The sequence below is a fragment of the Chlorocebus sabaeus genome, chromosome 16 (assembly GCF_047675955.1).
Source record: "Chlorocebus sabaeus isolate Y175 chromosome 16, mChlSab1.0.hap1, whole genome shotgun sequence".
Lineage (NCBI taxonomy): Eukaryota > Metazoa > Chordata > Mammalia > Primates > Cercopithecidae > Chlorocebus > Chlorocebus sabaeus.
The window spans coordinates 12647923-12662805 of NC_132919.1; the positions used below are offsets into that span (position 1 = coordinate 12647923).

At 44.7% G+C, this 14883-nt stretch overlaps 1 protein-coding gene across 5 annotated transcripts in view; it reads left to right on the top strand.

The window, feature by feature from the left end:
• The first annotated feature begins 854 nt into the window (after positions 1-854).
• Positions 855-14883, top strand: part of ARHGAP44 (Rho GTPase activating protein 44) — a 202899-nt gene continuing 188870 nt past the window's right edge. For 3 of the 5 annotated variants that reach the window (XM_008010422.3, XM_008010420.3, XM_037987300.2), the window contains exon 1: positions 855-1330. In XM_008010422.3, the coding sequence (XP_008008613.1) occupies positions 1278-1330 (53 nt within the window). In that variant the 5' untranslated portion in view covers positions 855-1277. The remainder of the gene's footprint in view (positions 1331-14883) is intronic. The other 2 variants (XM_008010424.3, XM_008010421.3) reach the window with 2 other exon arrangements.

Sequence of the window (14883 nt, forward strand, 5' to 3'; positions counted from 1 at the left end):
AATCTCGGCTCACTGCAACCTCTGCCTCCCGGGTTCAAGCGATTCTCCTGCCTCAGCCTCCCGACTAGCTGGGATTACGGGCGCCTGCCACCACGCCCAGCTAATTTTTGTATTTTTAGCAGAGACGGGGTTTCACTGTGTTGGCCAGGCTGGTCTCAAACTCCTGACCTCAGGATTCACACGCCTTGGTCTCCCAAACTGCTGGGATTACAAGCGTGAGCCACCGCGCCCGGCTCACCTATCTTTTTCAAAGGATAGGGACCGAAGAAGCCACAACCCCTTTCAATGTGGTGCAGGACACTTGTGGGGTGCTACAGCTCATGCCCCTTGGTTTCCTGCTGGTGGATGGGAAATGGGACTAGATACGAGATTGGCATCTAAGTCATACAAAAAAGCTGTCTCAGACAGGTTGGGCCAGTAAGCACAATGCCACTATCTGTATTGGCTTCTGGTTACCTATTGGGTTTGGTTGGCAAAAATTAAAAATCAGACTTCTGGGATGCAAGCTATGCCGAGTTCAAAATCTGCTGTCAGCCCCTGTGTTTCAAGCGTAACCCTGAACCTCATCATTAATCAGGTGACCTTAGACCGTTTTATCAGTCACGTATCTGTTAGCATAAATCTCCCTTCTGTGAATTGAGAACACTGATGCCTCACATTCACTAAAAATACAATGAGAGACAGATGCTCACTTTCTTTATTTGCTGTTGTATTCTTGGTCCCACTTTGCCATTTTTAAAACAGGAAAACGTTTCCCTTACTTGAACGCTAAAGTGCAAAGCTGCTGTGGACGCTGCCTTCTTCCACCTCCGCACTCCACTGTCCTTGCAAACTTTGGACAGAGGAAAGGTGGGCACGGGGCGCGAAACTACAAGTCCCGGCATGCACGGCGTTCTCCGCACAGGCGCACGGGGACAGCCCGGCCAGCCGGCCAGCCAGCCTGCGGAGACTCCCGGGTCCCGGCGCCGGACTGGGACTAGGGGCAGGCAGCCCGGGCGGAGCGGGCCGGTGCCGAGGGCGGCCCCGGGCATTGCTCTGCCCCGGGCATTGCGCGGCGCGCGTGAGGGGGATGCGGCAGGAGGCGGCGCGGCGGGAGGAGGAGTAGGCGGCGGTGCCCTCGGGAGGGAGCTGCGCGCGGGCCAGACGGCTCCCGGAGGCTCCGCAGTGCCGCCGCCGTCGCCCGGGAGGCTCCGCGCGGGAGCCATGTAACCCTGCGGCGGGCTCCGGGCTGCTCCGTCCTTCCCCAGCTCCTGGGCTAGCGCGGCAGCGGGGCCACGATGAAGAAGCAGTTCAATCGCATGCGCCAGCTGGCCAACCAGACGGTGGGCAGGTAGGTCACCCGCGGGCACCGGGGCCGGTGCGCGCCCGCGAGGCTGCATCCGCCGGGGCGCGCAGGTGATGGATCCCGCCCGGCCTCATGTCCTCCTTCCTTCCGTCCCTTCCCCTGCAGCAGCTCCCTCCAGGCGCTGCTCGCAGGCGCGACCCCTCCTCCCTGAACTTCTCAGACCCCGGAGCCCTTCACACGCGCCGCCTTCTGCTCCGGGCTCCGGTTGCCAAGCGCAAAGTGTGACGCATCCTTTACCTGCGTCCCCGGCTGCCCCTTCGCTTCGTCCTCCCTGCCTTTCCCCGGGACTCCCTTCTCTCTCTGGCCGCGTATCTTCCTGGAAACAGGTGTTTGCTCAGATTGTGCTGGAGGCAGCCGAACCGCAGTCGGTCTCCGGAGATCTCTTTCCTCCCCTCCCCTGCGCCGAGTTCAGGGCTGCTCCCGGGTCCAGGGAAAGTGCTGGGCCTGGTCGGCCTGCCCCTCCCGCCGTGTTTATTTTCAGGGACTATGACTGTACGAGATTCTGGATCACTTTCCTGGCCGGGTTTCTTAAGGCGTTTGGTTGGGGGAAAGAGTGAGGGGTGGGAGAGGAAGGAAGGTGCTGGTGGAATGGCGTTGCTGCCTGCTTGGTGTTAAGACTGATTTCAGTGGAGGGAGGGAGGCTGCAAAAACGAGGCCCAAGTCCTCGGGAAGATGAGAATCGCAGCCAGGTAGGGGAGGGGGACAGAGGCCCCACAGTCAGAAGAGTCAGGCCCGGGGAAGCTGCAAGACCCCGCCTGCTGCCATCACGGTGAAAATGGGCTACATCTGGACTCCAGGAGCGGCCCTGCAGGGTGCCAATATCTATTAAGGTTATATAAAAATCCTGGTGGGTCTCTCCCAAGACTAGACATTCTTTGAGCACAGGATCGTTAGGTAGAGGGGATTTTTCCTGGAACCCGTACTCCTGGGGAGGGATTTCCGCTGCTGCTGTGGCAAAGGAATTCAGGTGTGCAGTTCTAAAGCAATCAGAAAGCAAAGAATCCAGCCTTGGGTGCAGTTCAAATGCAAGCTCAACGCATCGAGGGCTCTCCACTAGGTTTACCGAGAAACCAAATACCTTTCTAGGGTGGGAAGTGGAGCCTGAACTGGCACCTGGTAGGATGGGGGTGGGGACAGCCCTGGGGAATAGGGGACATCTGAACTCCCATCTAAGCATACTGCCCTAGTTACAGTGGGCATTTGAGGGCAGGGGATGCGGTGGCTTCTTATGCTTCCAGGGACTCCAGATGGTTTCCAAGTAACAATGTCTAAAATTGACTTGGATTCATTTTTCCTTCCCAAACACATGTGCTTTAACATGAGGGGGAATTTATGAATAGCAGAGTCAGATTAGCCCAGATTTCTGGCATGGTGTTGCCACAGATATAGCCTCACGTGGACTGCCTTTTGATGTGTTGGATGCCGAGATAGTGTTTCCTGGTATTCGTTGTTTAGCAGATGACAATCAAGCCGACCCGTCTTTGATATCTTGGCTTCTTCATCACCCTGCAGGCGGGCATTGACCATCACCTGAGACCAACCCAGTGACCAGGAGGCCCCTGACACTAGACTTGGGTTGCTGGTTTCTCTGGGTCTTGGGGTTTCAGTGCAGTGCTAGAATCTAAATGTTCAGAACGTGTTTATGCCTCCTCTCTGGCCTTCCTGAAACACAATTCTATTTTTTCAGGACCTGTTTTGAAATGGGGGAAATTTTTGTGCCATGGCATCGTATCTTATTTTTCAGCCTCATCCGTGGGGGGAATGCAACATGGTGAGGGGAGGTTGGATTTCAGAAAAAGCCGTCTTAGGTATTGAGAGCACGTTCTTGGAAGTCCAAGCAGCTGGTCACCAAGAGGTTCTTTCCTCTTCTTTGTTGGGACTCTGGTGGATGTTGGCATATGGATGAATTCTGCCTTTCTCCGTTGGTAGCCATTGTGTTGTGCACTGGGCCAGGTGAGGGCCAGCCTGTATGGCTTTTGATGAAATCCAGAGCAAAACCTTTTAAAGCAAAAACCAGTTCTTGTGACCTTGCTGCTGAAAAGCTTCCAGCGACACCTTATTGCGCTTGGCATCTCACATCTTGCCAGGGTCCTGCAGGACCATCCTTGGTTGGCTGTTTTTTCTTACCTCTTTTTCTCCCCATTCTCATCTCTTCCACTCTTTCCACATTCATGGAGCTCTAGCCATGTGGCCTTTCTTACCCCAAACACACTGAGCTCATATCCACCTTGAGGGTTTTGTTTTTAATGTTTTCCCATTTTTTTTTTTAACTTGGCTGAGAATGTGCTCCTTCCAAGTAGCTTTTTCTCATCATTTCAGTCTTGGTTCCAAGACCTTCAAGAGGCCCTTCCTCCCCTCTTTACCTCCAGCTCATCATTTTTTCATTTCTGGACAGCACTCATCACTGATTGAAACGCTTTTATTTTTTATTTTCTTGTCTGCCTGCTTCCAGCCGAATATATTGATTGCTGTCGTATGCCTGTGTAGACAGTGCAGTGCCGTTTAGGCTACTGACTCTCGATCGATGTTTATTGCCTAGATTAAAACGGCTTACCCCAGGGTCCATGAGGGTCAGCGAGAGACGCAGCATTTCTTCTATTATTGAGAATGTCTTGGGTTATGATCCTGTGAGTATTGGAGTAAAACAGCCCGCAGTTGCTTGTTAATTTCTTAAATCAGAAGCACATAGGATTGGAATTTGGACTTTAGGTGCGCAGTTATAAAGCACTTGATTTTCATCCTTGTATGTTTCTAAAGTTTTCCTCTTTCTGAGGGAGGACTAAGAGGACTGAAAGTCCTTCCTCACGGCTCGCCTTCCCTAAGTTGCTTCTGGAGTTCTGAATATAAAACTTCAAGTCATTTTAACAATGTAGGAGTTACCCTACTTAAACATACTCTGTTGGGTTACTAGTACTTTCTCTTGAAGTGCTTCCATCCAAGGCGTATTGAGGGCGTCAGCAACTATGAAAAGATTTGATAAAACCCGTTGTATTTAACTGAGAAAAATTTCAGCCCCTCCTTGGTCTGTTTCCTTAGTCTGCACATGTTCCTTCTGCTTTGAACCTTCCCCTTTCTGTCCCTTCACTTCAGTCTGTCCTTTGGGAGGCACTCCCTGGCCAGTGTATGCCTCATGGTTAGGAGGACAGGCTTTCCACTGGGACAGGTTTAGTTTGTTGCTGACTGTGGAATCCTAAGCTTAATTCTCTGCACATTAATTTTCTAACTTGCAAAATGGGAGTAATAAGGATTGCACTGTGGTAATGTGGAAACTGCAGTGATAACATGAGGTACTGTGAAAAGTGGCCGGGCGCGGTGGCTCACGCCTGTAATCCCAGCACTTTGGGAGGCTGAGGCAGGCGGATCATGAGGTCAGGAGATCGAGACCATCCTGAAAAACGCGGTGAAAGCCCGTCTCTACTAAAAATACAAAAAATTAACTGGGCATGGTGGCAAGCGCCTGTAGTCCCAGCTACTCGGTAGACTAAAGCCCGGAGAATGGCGTGAACCCGGGAGGCGGAGCTTGCAGTGAGCAGAGATCGCACCACTGCACTCCAGCCTGGGTGACAGAGCAAGACTCTGTCTCAAAAATAAATAAATAAATAAAAAAGAGATACTGTGAAAAGTACCTAGCAGTGCTCAGCACTAGAAAATGCTTAATAAATAGTAGCTACAAGTATATCTGGGCAAATATTGAATTATATGCACTATGGCATAGGTACATTTATTAGATACCTACTGTGTGCCAGACACTGCTCTGGTTCAGGGAGTATTGCAGTACAGGGCAAACAAAATTCCTGTTCGCTTGGAACCTGCATTCTAGGCCGGGCGCTGTGGCGCACACCTGTAATCCCGGCACTTTGGGAGGCCAAGGAGTGTGGATCACCTGAGGTCAGGAGTTCGAGACCAGCCTGGCCAACATGGCAAAACCCTGTCTCTACTAAAAATACAAAAATTAGCTGGGCATGGTGGCAGGCGCCTGTAATCCCAGCTATTGGGGAGGCTGAGGCAGGAGAATCGCTTGAACTCGGGAGGTGGAGGTTGCATTGAGCTGAGGTTGTGCCACTATGCTCCATCCTGGGTGACAGAGTGAGACTCCATCTCAAAAAACAAACAAACAAACAAAAAAAGGAACCTGTATTCTAAAAGCATGCTATGGTTATAATGGCTCACTTGTATTACAATTTTTATATTTTGTCATTTACTTTTCCCCACTAGACTTTAAACTCTTCGGAGGCAGGGACAACTGCCCTAATACTGCCCTGTGTAGAAGGTCCTCTGTCATTCTTTGGCAATGGAATGAGTCAGTGAACAATAAGATCCATGAGCTATAGATAAGGGAGTCTTTTGAAGTAGTTCAAAGATGGGGAAAGCTCCTGATACCATGTTTCTTAAACGCTGTGATGGTGGTCAGAGGAGAAAGGAACAGCTGCACTGCTGGGCATTGGAAGGATAGAGCAAGATTTAGGAGAGACTTTGGTTCATGCCTGATTGATGGCAGCATTTTTCTTTTTACCTTCGAGAGAGTCGTGGTTGCTGGAGTGAGAAGCATACCAAAAGGCATAGAGTATTTTTCTTGGAAGTGACATTTGGTTGGTGTTGGGTGGAGCAAAGCCCTGAGCTAAAATTTAGCACCCAAGAGACGTACTAAGAGAAAGAAAATGGAAGAAGTAATGGCACCTTGATTTGATGGGGAGGACTTTTTTTTTCCAGTCTGCACAGGGGGTTCACAGCGGTCCCATCCTCAGTGGGCTGTCACGAGGTTGGAGGGAGCCTGGTCCACTGAAGTGCCCACCAAATGGTTGAGGTGGTTCGTTGTCACTGAACACCCATTCGGTCTTCCAAAAATAATGTTGGCTTCCTAAGTAGAAAAGGATTCTTAGAAACGATTTCAACAGCTACTGCCCGGTGATGGCCCAAGTGAGGCTTATGCCCTTGTTTAAAATGGATGATGTTCAAAGTGTCTGGGAGTAGGTGAGGAGCCGCGCGTGTGCGGGAAGGAGAAGGCTGGTTGGGTCAGGTTGAAGTGTGTGGATTTAGAGGCTGTGAGTTGGGGAGTGAAGACAAAGTTTTGTCCCTGAAGCCCTGTTTTCTATTCCTTGACTGCTTTGCGTACATTGCAAAGCAGGCTTGGTTTCCGATGCACAGCTTTGCAAGTATCGTTGCTGCTGTGCAGCTCTTGGAATTCACCTGCAGAGGCCCAGGCATTAGCCAGTGGTGGGGAGCCTGGGAGCTGGATGCTGAGGCCGCAGCAGCCTCCAGGAGCACTGGTGCTGCAGACATTTTTGTTTGGGCCAAAGCTGCCAAAGTCAGTGACGATCTTTTCCTTGGAGGTTTCTCTGAGACACTGCCCTGCCTTGTAGTAGCCCTTCTGAGAGCCATGACCCAATGAATAGGACATTAGAGGAAAATCAGAACCAATTCCAAATTTGGCTTTGGACTGCTTTGTTCCTTCCCTTCTATTTCCCTTACAATGGGTTAGACCTGCTAGACCAACACAGGCTCTGCCATGGGCTTCCTGTTAGCCCAGCAGGGCTGGGCAGACCCAAACCTGTCCCCCAAGGAGTGCTGCGCACATTGGGTTTCAGAGCAAAGATTTTCATTAGAGTTTTATGGAAGCCCAGGCCTTACTGCCTGTTGTGCTGTATATATGTGAAAGATAACAGAGTGTACTAACCCACTGATTACTGGGCTAGCAAATCTGGAGAGAATATTCTTTGCTCTTATCTTCTAAGATCCTTACTGTGTGGGTCTGCTGGGTTTCACCTTCTGCTGAGCTGCTCTCAGCAGTCAGCCTGAAGCTGCCTAGATTTCCTGCAGAATTCCGTTATCCCAGACCTGCAAGTCATTGTGAGGAAGCCATGCTCTTAAATAGCAATTAATCATATTCCTTTCCATTTTGTCTCCATCAGAGAAATTTATCAATGATTTTTTTTTTTTTTGGTGATGGGCAAAAAGAACCATTTTTTTTTTTTTCTCTAGAGAAAGCGAATCAGTAGCCATACGAATATACTGGTAATTTATAGTCATTCCTTTTAGAGGGGATTAGTAAGTATCCCTTTTATTAGTAATCAAGAGCAGATTATTTCAAATGCTCTTTGATAAAGACAGCAAATAATACAATTATGCTTCAGCTCTGTGTGGATGTAGTTGTAGATCAGGCAGGAGGTTGTGGGGGAGAGTCAGAGGGTCAGGCCTCTTCCCTGGGGCGTGGGGCACCCTATTGAGCCGGCACCTGGAACTCCACTGCCTTTGGGAAGCTTGTGGCTGTCTAGCAATTTCAAACTCTTTTTTCTGTCCAGGAAGCAGATGTTTTGCTTTCATTTTCCAACTTTAGAGCTTATTTTTAGAATAAATGTTTATTTTCCCACAGAATTCAATTTACTTTTTTTAACCTTCATTTTGGTTATATAAGTAATATTTGTTTATGGTAGAAAAATCATAAACTTATGGATGGGCTAAAAGGAAAAAAAAAATCATCTATAGTCTCATTACCCAGAGACCATAGTTAATATTTTGGATATAGTCTTTCAGTTTTTGAAAAGTATATATATACGTTCTTTAAAAAGTGTAGAGACCATACTCTGTATACTGTTTTGTAACCTGTTTTTTTTCCTTCATATTACATCTTGGATATGATCCCATGTCAATAACTGTTAATCCCCAGCATAATTTTTCAAGGCTATATAATATTCCACTGTAGTTAACTCATTTTCTTTTGCTATTCACTTAGCAAATATTTCTCATGAGTTTAGCTTCTTAGGATGAAGTCTTAGAAATGTAATTGCTGGGTCAAAGAATATGTGAATTTTTAAGACTGTGAATGTGTATATTATACACACACACACACACACACACACACACACACTACTTTCACTGCAGCCTTGAACTCCTCTGCTCAAGCGATCCTCCATCCTCAGCCTCCCCAAGTGCTGGGATTACAGGTGTGCAACACCCTACCTGGCTCCACCTCTTTTATTTTCTAGTGAGGCTGATTTTTTTTTTTTTTTTTTTTTTTTTTTTTTGAGATGAAGTCTCACTCGGTCACCCAGGCTGGAGTGCAGTGGCATGATCTTGGCTCACTGCAAGCTCTGCCTCCTGGTCCTGCCTCAGCCTCCCGAGTAGCTGGGACTACAGGTGCCTACCACCACACCTGGCTAATTTTTAAAATTATTATTATTTTTTATTTTTAGTGGAGACAGGGTTTCCCCATGTTAGCCAGGATGGTCTCGATCTCCTGACCTCGTGATCTGCCCGCCTCGACCTCCCAAAGTGCTGGGATTATAGGCGTGAGCCAGCACGCCTGGCCTTGAGGCTGAACATTTTTAAAGTTTTCTTGACATTAGTTGCCTTTTCTTAATTGCCTGCATTTGTCTTTGCCCCGTTTTTCTAAAGTCATGTTCACAATTGTTTTCTTATTGATGTTAAGGTAATTTTTAATATATTAAGCTTATATATGCTTTGTCACACACGTCTCCCTACAGGTTTTCAAAATTTTTATTGTATGTCTTTTTTTTTGGCCATATATAAATTTAACATTTTGTGATCTTAAGTCTATCTATTTGTGGTCTGTTCTTCAATGTTATGTTTCGGGATACTTTGCCAAGACGCAGATTATATAAATATGCATACATTTTATTACTATTTATAATAATTTCATTTTACCTTCAGATCTCTAATATGTCAGTCATTGATTTTGATGTATGACATGGCTTAGGTACAATACTTAGGCTTTTTAAAATTGATTATCCCGCTATTGAATAGTGTAATTCATACCCACCGTATTGAAATATCATCATCATTATGTACTAAAAAATTTCATCTACTTTTATCTTTTTCTAGGATTTCTAGTTTGTTTTCTTGTCTGTTGGTTCTGGTAGGAATTTAAGACAGACTCAGCTACCCAGATAAGCAGTGGTGGGTTAATCCTTATCATGAGACCCCATCCATTGGGTGGGAGTGGAGTCAGGCTGAACTCCTCAGCTCAGCTTCAACCCGGGCTGCTCCTGGGTCTTCAGAGCTCAACAGCCTTTGCCTAAGGATCTTGCCGTGTCTTAACCACAGTTAACCTCCAAATTGCTCTATTATGAAAGAAAGTTGATCAGTTTTCTTGACTGCGCTCATTTGTTTATTGTGTCTCAGTATTACTTTTTAAAAGTATATATTAAGATGGAGAAAAATGGACATTTTTACAATATTGAGTATAATGAGAATTCTCATCTGAGAATAGGGCATGTGTATTCCAATCTATTTATAATCCTATAAAGTAGTTTTTGTCCGTTTCGCTCCTATACAGTTTTGCTTTTACTTATAGGTAATTTGTCAGTGTTGTTACTATAGCTGCAGTGATTTGAATCTTTTCTTAAATTATATATTTTTTCTTACTCTTTATTGCTGCAATATAGCAATGTTGTTGATTTTTATGTAATTATCTTAACAACTGCCTTCATGAATTATCTCATTACTTTTAAATACTTTTTTTAAAAAATTAAGTCTGTGGGATTTTCTAGGTAGACAATCATGTCTTCTGCAAATAATAATTTTATATTTTACTCTCTAGTGTTTATACTTATTTTCTCATCTAATTGTGTTGCCTAGTACTTACAGAACAGTGTCAAAATATTGTGGCAATATGTGGGCATTCATGTCTTATTAACCTCAATTAAAACACATGATTGGTTTGAGATGTTTTGTTTTTTAATTATGTTACATATTGCATAATTTTATTATTTTACTTTGAGTTTTTTTTGACATCAAACTTAAATTTGATTTATCATGCCTTTGCAGATAATCACAATGTGTTTCTTTCTTGGATTTTAATATCACTCAATAATTTATTCCATATGTATTTACTGGGCACTCTTATGTTCCAGGCATCATTGATACATCTATGATAGAGTTGGTACCCATGAGGAGCTTGTGCTTTGGGTGCTTGAACCTTAGTAGATTTTCTGATATTGAGCTCTCCTTGCCTTCCTGCAATTAATCTTGACTGTGGTGCATTCATGTTTTTCTGTACTGCTTGATTTAATTTATTATTTAGGATGTTGGCATTCAACATTCATAAATGAAAGCATTTGATTTTTTCCCCCCATATGTGTCATGTTTTGTTAATTGTGTAAAATGAGTTGTTCAGTGTTCTTTTTGTTCCTATAGAATGGTAAGATGGAGAAGTACTCGTTCTTTGAAGATAAAAACAACTTTCCAAGGGTGTTTTCTAGATGTCGTTCTTTGACAGTTTTCCAGATTTCTTGAATGGTTATTGGACTGTTCATGCTGTCTGTCTTTTCTTGAGTCAGTTTGAATAACATATTTGATAGAAAAGCATTCATTATGTTATGATTTTAAAATTTAATAGAATGTTTTTGAGTATATCGTCGTATTTCCATTGTCGTTCCTAATTTACAATTCTCTTTTTCCCTTTGACAAGTTTTGCCCCTGAGGAAGTTCTCTCCCTACCCCAGTCAGCTCTTAGGTTTAGGCTATTCTCATTTAGATTTCTTTCTCATTAGCTTTTGATCGGCATATATGTTTTCTAGTACATTCTGCTTTTTTCAGATTCTTTCCTCCTGATTTCCCTGGGTTTACTTTGTTCTTTTCCTGGTCTTCAGTCTTCCATGTGGTATTAGGATAGATTAGGCTCTGCTATGATAACACATGAGCTCTGGAATTTCAGGGACTTAACATAGCAAAAGCTTCCTTTAAGCTCATGTGAATGTGATGTAAGTCAGGAGGACTCCCATGGACAGCTCTCCTCCTCTGTGTGTGATTCTGGAATCTAGTCTATCCATCTTCCCCTCCACCTCAAAATCTCAGTATGTGGTTTTCAGTCAGTGCTAAAGGTAAAAGAGAATATAGAAATGGTATACTGGCTCTTAGATGCCTGGGCCTGGAATTCACAAACGTCACTTATGCTCACTTTTCATGGGCCCTTGCTAGTACCTTGGATATGACTGGAGACAGGAAGCCTCCACCCCTGTTGAATCTCCAGCAGTCTTCTTTCTCTCTACTTCCACTGTGCATGACTGTCTTTTGAATCTGCAGTCCTCTCTGCCCTGCCCTACCCCGCCTCCCAGGTTCAAGCGATTCTCCTGCCTCAGCCTCCCGAGTAGCTGAGATTACAGGCACCTGCCACCATACCAGGCTAATTTTTGTATTTTTAGTAGAGACAGGGTTTCACCATATTGGCCAGGCTGGTCTTGAACTCTTGACCTCAGGAGATCCACCCACCTCAGCCTCCCAAAGTGCTGGGATTACAGGTGTGAGCCACCGTGCCCAGCCCGAGAAAATTAATTTTTTATTTTGAGCCCTTTCTACAACAGGGAGAGGAATAATGAAGAGAACAGAAATTATCCTACCATACTGGGATGGCACCTACTTTATGGGGTTCTTGTCAAGGTTAAGTAAGATAATAAATATAACATCCTTGGAATAACCCCTGGTTGTAATAAGCACTCAATAAATGACAGTTATTACCAGTATTCCTTGCTATGCTAAAAGTGTCTTTAACATGAAGCATTTATTTTGTTACATTTGTATTCCTCATTACCTGAAAATTACAACTTGAAATTGATACCCATTTGTCTTTTCCCAAATCAACCCCAGTTTTTCTGTATGTAGCCAAGAGCATGCCTGAAGGCAGTACCTTGAGGTATCAGTAATTGTAATGGTTTCACTCATTGAATCTCCACTGTGACTAATAGTTATTGTATCACTCAATTTAAGTCTAGCTTAAGCTGCTGTAACAAAAGCCCCCAGATCTCAGCTGCTTACAGCACTGGCCAGTGGAGGGTTAGAGGCAGCTCTTCTGAGACCCAGGCTGCTGTGGGCTCAGTTCCACACATGGGGCAGTGATGGCAGAGGCAGTAAATGAGGATGTGATAAGTTATATCCTGGCTGTGAATATTTCTTCTGGAAGTGACACCTGCCACTTCTATTCTCAAAGTAGAAGGCAATCCTGATACTGGCCAAAAGAAATGGAGCCACAGAAGCCACATCTGTGTCATCTGTTGTCAGGAACTAGGCTATGCGGTTTATAAGCATTATTTTAATTCACTCATTGCAACATCTCTGTGAATGGGACTATTTACAGCTCCATTTCACAGATGGGGAAATAGAGGCTAAAAGCGGCAGAGCCAGATATGAACCAGGGCCTAAGCAGGTCAGTCGTAGGCAAATGCCTGTGCTGCTCCTCTCTCCCTAATCTTGTTATTTCTGCTGCCTCAGAGTCCCTCAAAGTTACTTCACTTTAGGTGGTTTTAGAAATGCTAATTAACTGCTCATGACTTGAATAAAAATAAAAATGTCACATTCATTTAAGATAATTGAGTGTCTTGTATATACCCTTAACCACCAGGAGCATCAAGTGAAATTTCTGCCAATAGAAGATTCTTTCACTTTGTTTTTTATTGCAATTTCAGCAGAAAAGGTAAGAGAAAGTTCTTTGCAGCTCTATGCTGAGAGACAGCAGTTTATCTGCAAAAGCCCCTACAGACTCCTGTGTAACACGTTAACCAAACAAGGACCTGCAAACATACAATCTAAGAAAGGAATGTGAAAAGTGGACAGAGCTTTTAGCACTAGGAATCTCGTGCACACTGTTGCCTTTGCAGATGTGTGTGCACACTGGCTTGGTGTTCATAGATGCCATTTAAGGGTGTCCTCTGACGGACACTTGTGCAGTATGGCACAGGCCTTCCTGTTTTATCCTCCCTCTTAAGAGTAAGTTCCCCTAAGAGTAGGTACTCTTAAGAATCCCTCTTAAGAGTAGGTTCTTGGCTGGGCGCGGTGGCTCAAGCCGGTAATCCCAGCACTTTGGGAGGCCGAGATGGGCGGATCACGAGGTCAGGAGATCGAGACCATCCTGGCGAACACAGTGAAACCCCGTCTCTACTAAAAAATACAAAAAACTAGCTGGGCGAGGTGGAGGGCGCCTGTAGTCCCAGCTACTCGGGAGACTGAGCCAGGAGAATGGCCTAGACCCGGGAGGCGGAGCTTGCAGTGAGCTGAGATCCGGCCACTGCACTCCAGCCTGGACGACAGAGCGAGATTCCGTCTCAAAAAAAAAAAAAAAAAAGAAAAAAAAAAGTAGGTTCTGGTGTCTCCCCCATCTTCTATACAAGTCTCAGAGCAGATGAGTGCCTTGTTGCTGTTGGTTGCCTAGTTGGTGAGGGAAGTGGTTTGAGATTTGCTTCCAGAAATGCTGGCTCTGACATTGATATTTTTCATCACTGTACTTTAATGACTCTGCAGTAGGGAAAGAAGCATAAAAAATTAAATACCTAATATTAATGGAATGATTAAGTAAATTCTGGTACATTCACACAATTGTAACTATTAGTGTTTTTATGACATTCAGAAAATGTCTAAGGGCTGGGGAGAGATGTTTACGATAAGGAAACAGGATATATGAGTGCGTACAGGGTTAAGATTGTACAGTATTTTAAAAAATGCATAGAAAAGTCTGGAAGGAAATCAGGAAAGACTAGAAGATTAAGCATAAAATGTTATCTCTGGGCAGGATTATGAGTGATTTGATTTCTGCTGCTTATGCTTTTCTTTAACTTCCAAATTTCTTAAAATAAACGTGTATTTTATTGAAGAGAGAGGAAAAAAAAAAAAAAAAAAAGCTTCCAGGACTCAAAGTAGACAACTGTAGTCAGAATTTCTTAGAATGGTATTTTATTTTAAATTTGGGGCCCTGAAATGTCTAAGTACAAATATGTTTCAAGTTGCCTCGGCTCCTGGTTTTAAATGTGAGAAACCTCTTATCTTGAATGTTCTGGAAGGAACATCATGTCAGATCTCATTTTCTAGGATAAAATAGGCTGCCATTGGAAAATGATATGCTAATAGCCTTTTAGGTCATTGCTACTAATTTTAAAGACGTAACATCTCGAGACTTGGTGTACATGACGCATAGCTGAAATTTGCTGGTTCCCCCATAATTGGTTAGGGTTCTCTGGGTGCAGCAGCAGCAGAAATAGGCTCGAGCTAATTTTGGCAAAAAAGGAGTTTTGGGAAGGGTGAGGATAGTTAAAAAATCAAAGGGAAGAGCTAGACAGTACGGCCTGGAGTGACCACAGAGTGTCCCTGCTGCAGGGCGAAGGATGGCCTCGTCAGAGGCCACTGGCAAAGGGGTTGCTTCAAAATTCTTTTCTGTCTTTGGGTCACTCAGGTGATTCACGTATGACAGTCTAGTTGTTTAAGTCCGATCTTCACTTGGAAGCAGTGGGAGAATAGGAATTCTTTTGATTGACAGTCTGCAATGACAGCAGTGAGGAGGGGCACAGTGCAAAAGGAAAATCAGACTCTTGGCCCGAGGACAGGAAAGGGACGGTGCTGTTTAACATACCCAGTTGTTGACCAGGCCCTTGAATCAGTGACATCAAAGACTCCACCTTGATCAATTTGCCAGGGTTCTACTTACTGATTTAGTATGTTTCCTGGCATTGAAAGTAGTCCTTTCTTTTTTCTTTTTTCTTTTTTTTTTTGATACAAATTCTCCCTCTGTCGCCCAGGCTGGAGTACAGTGACGTGAG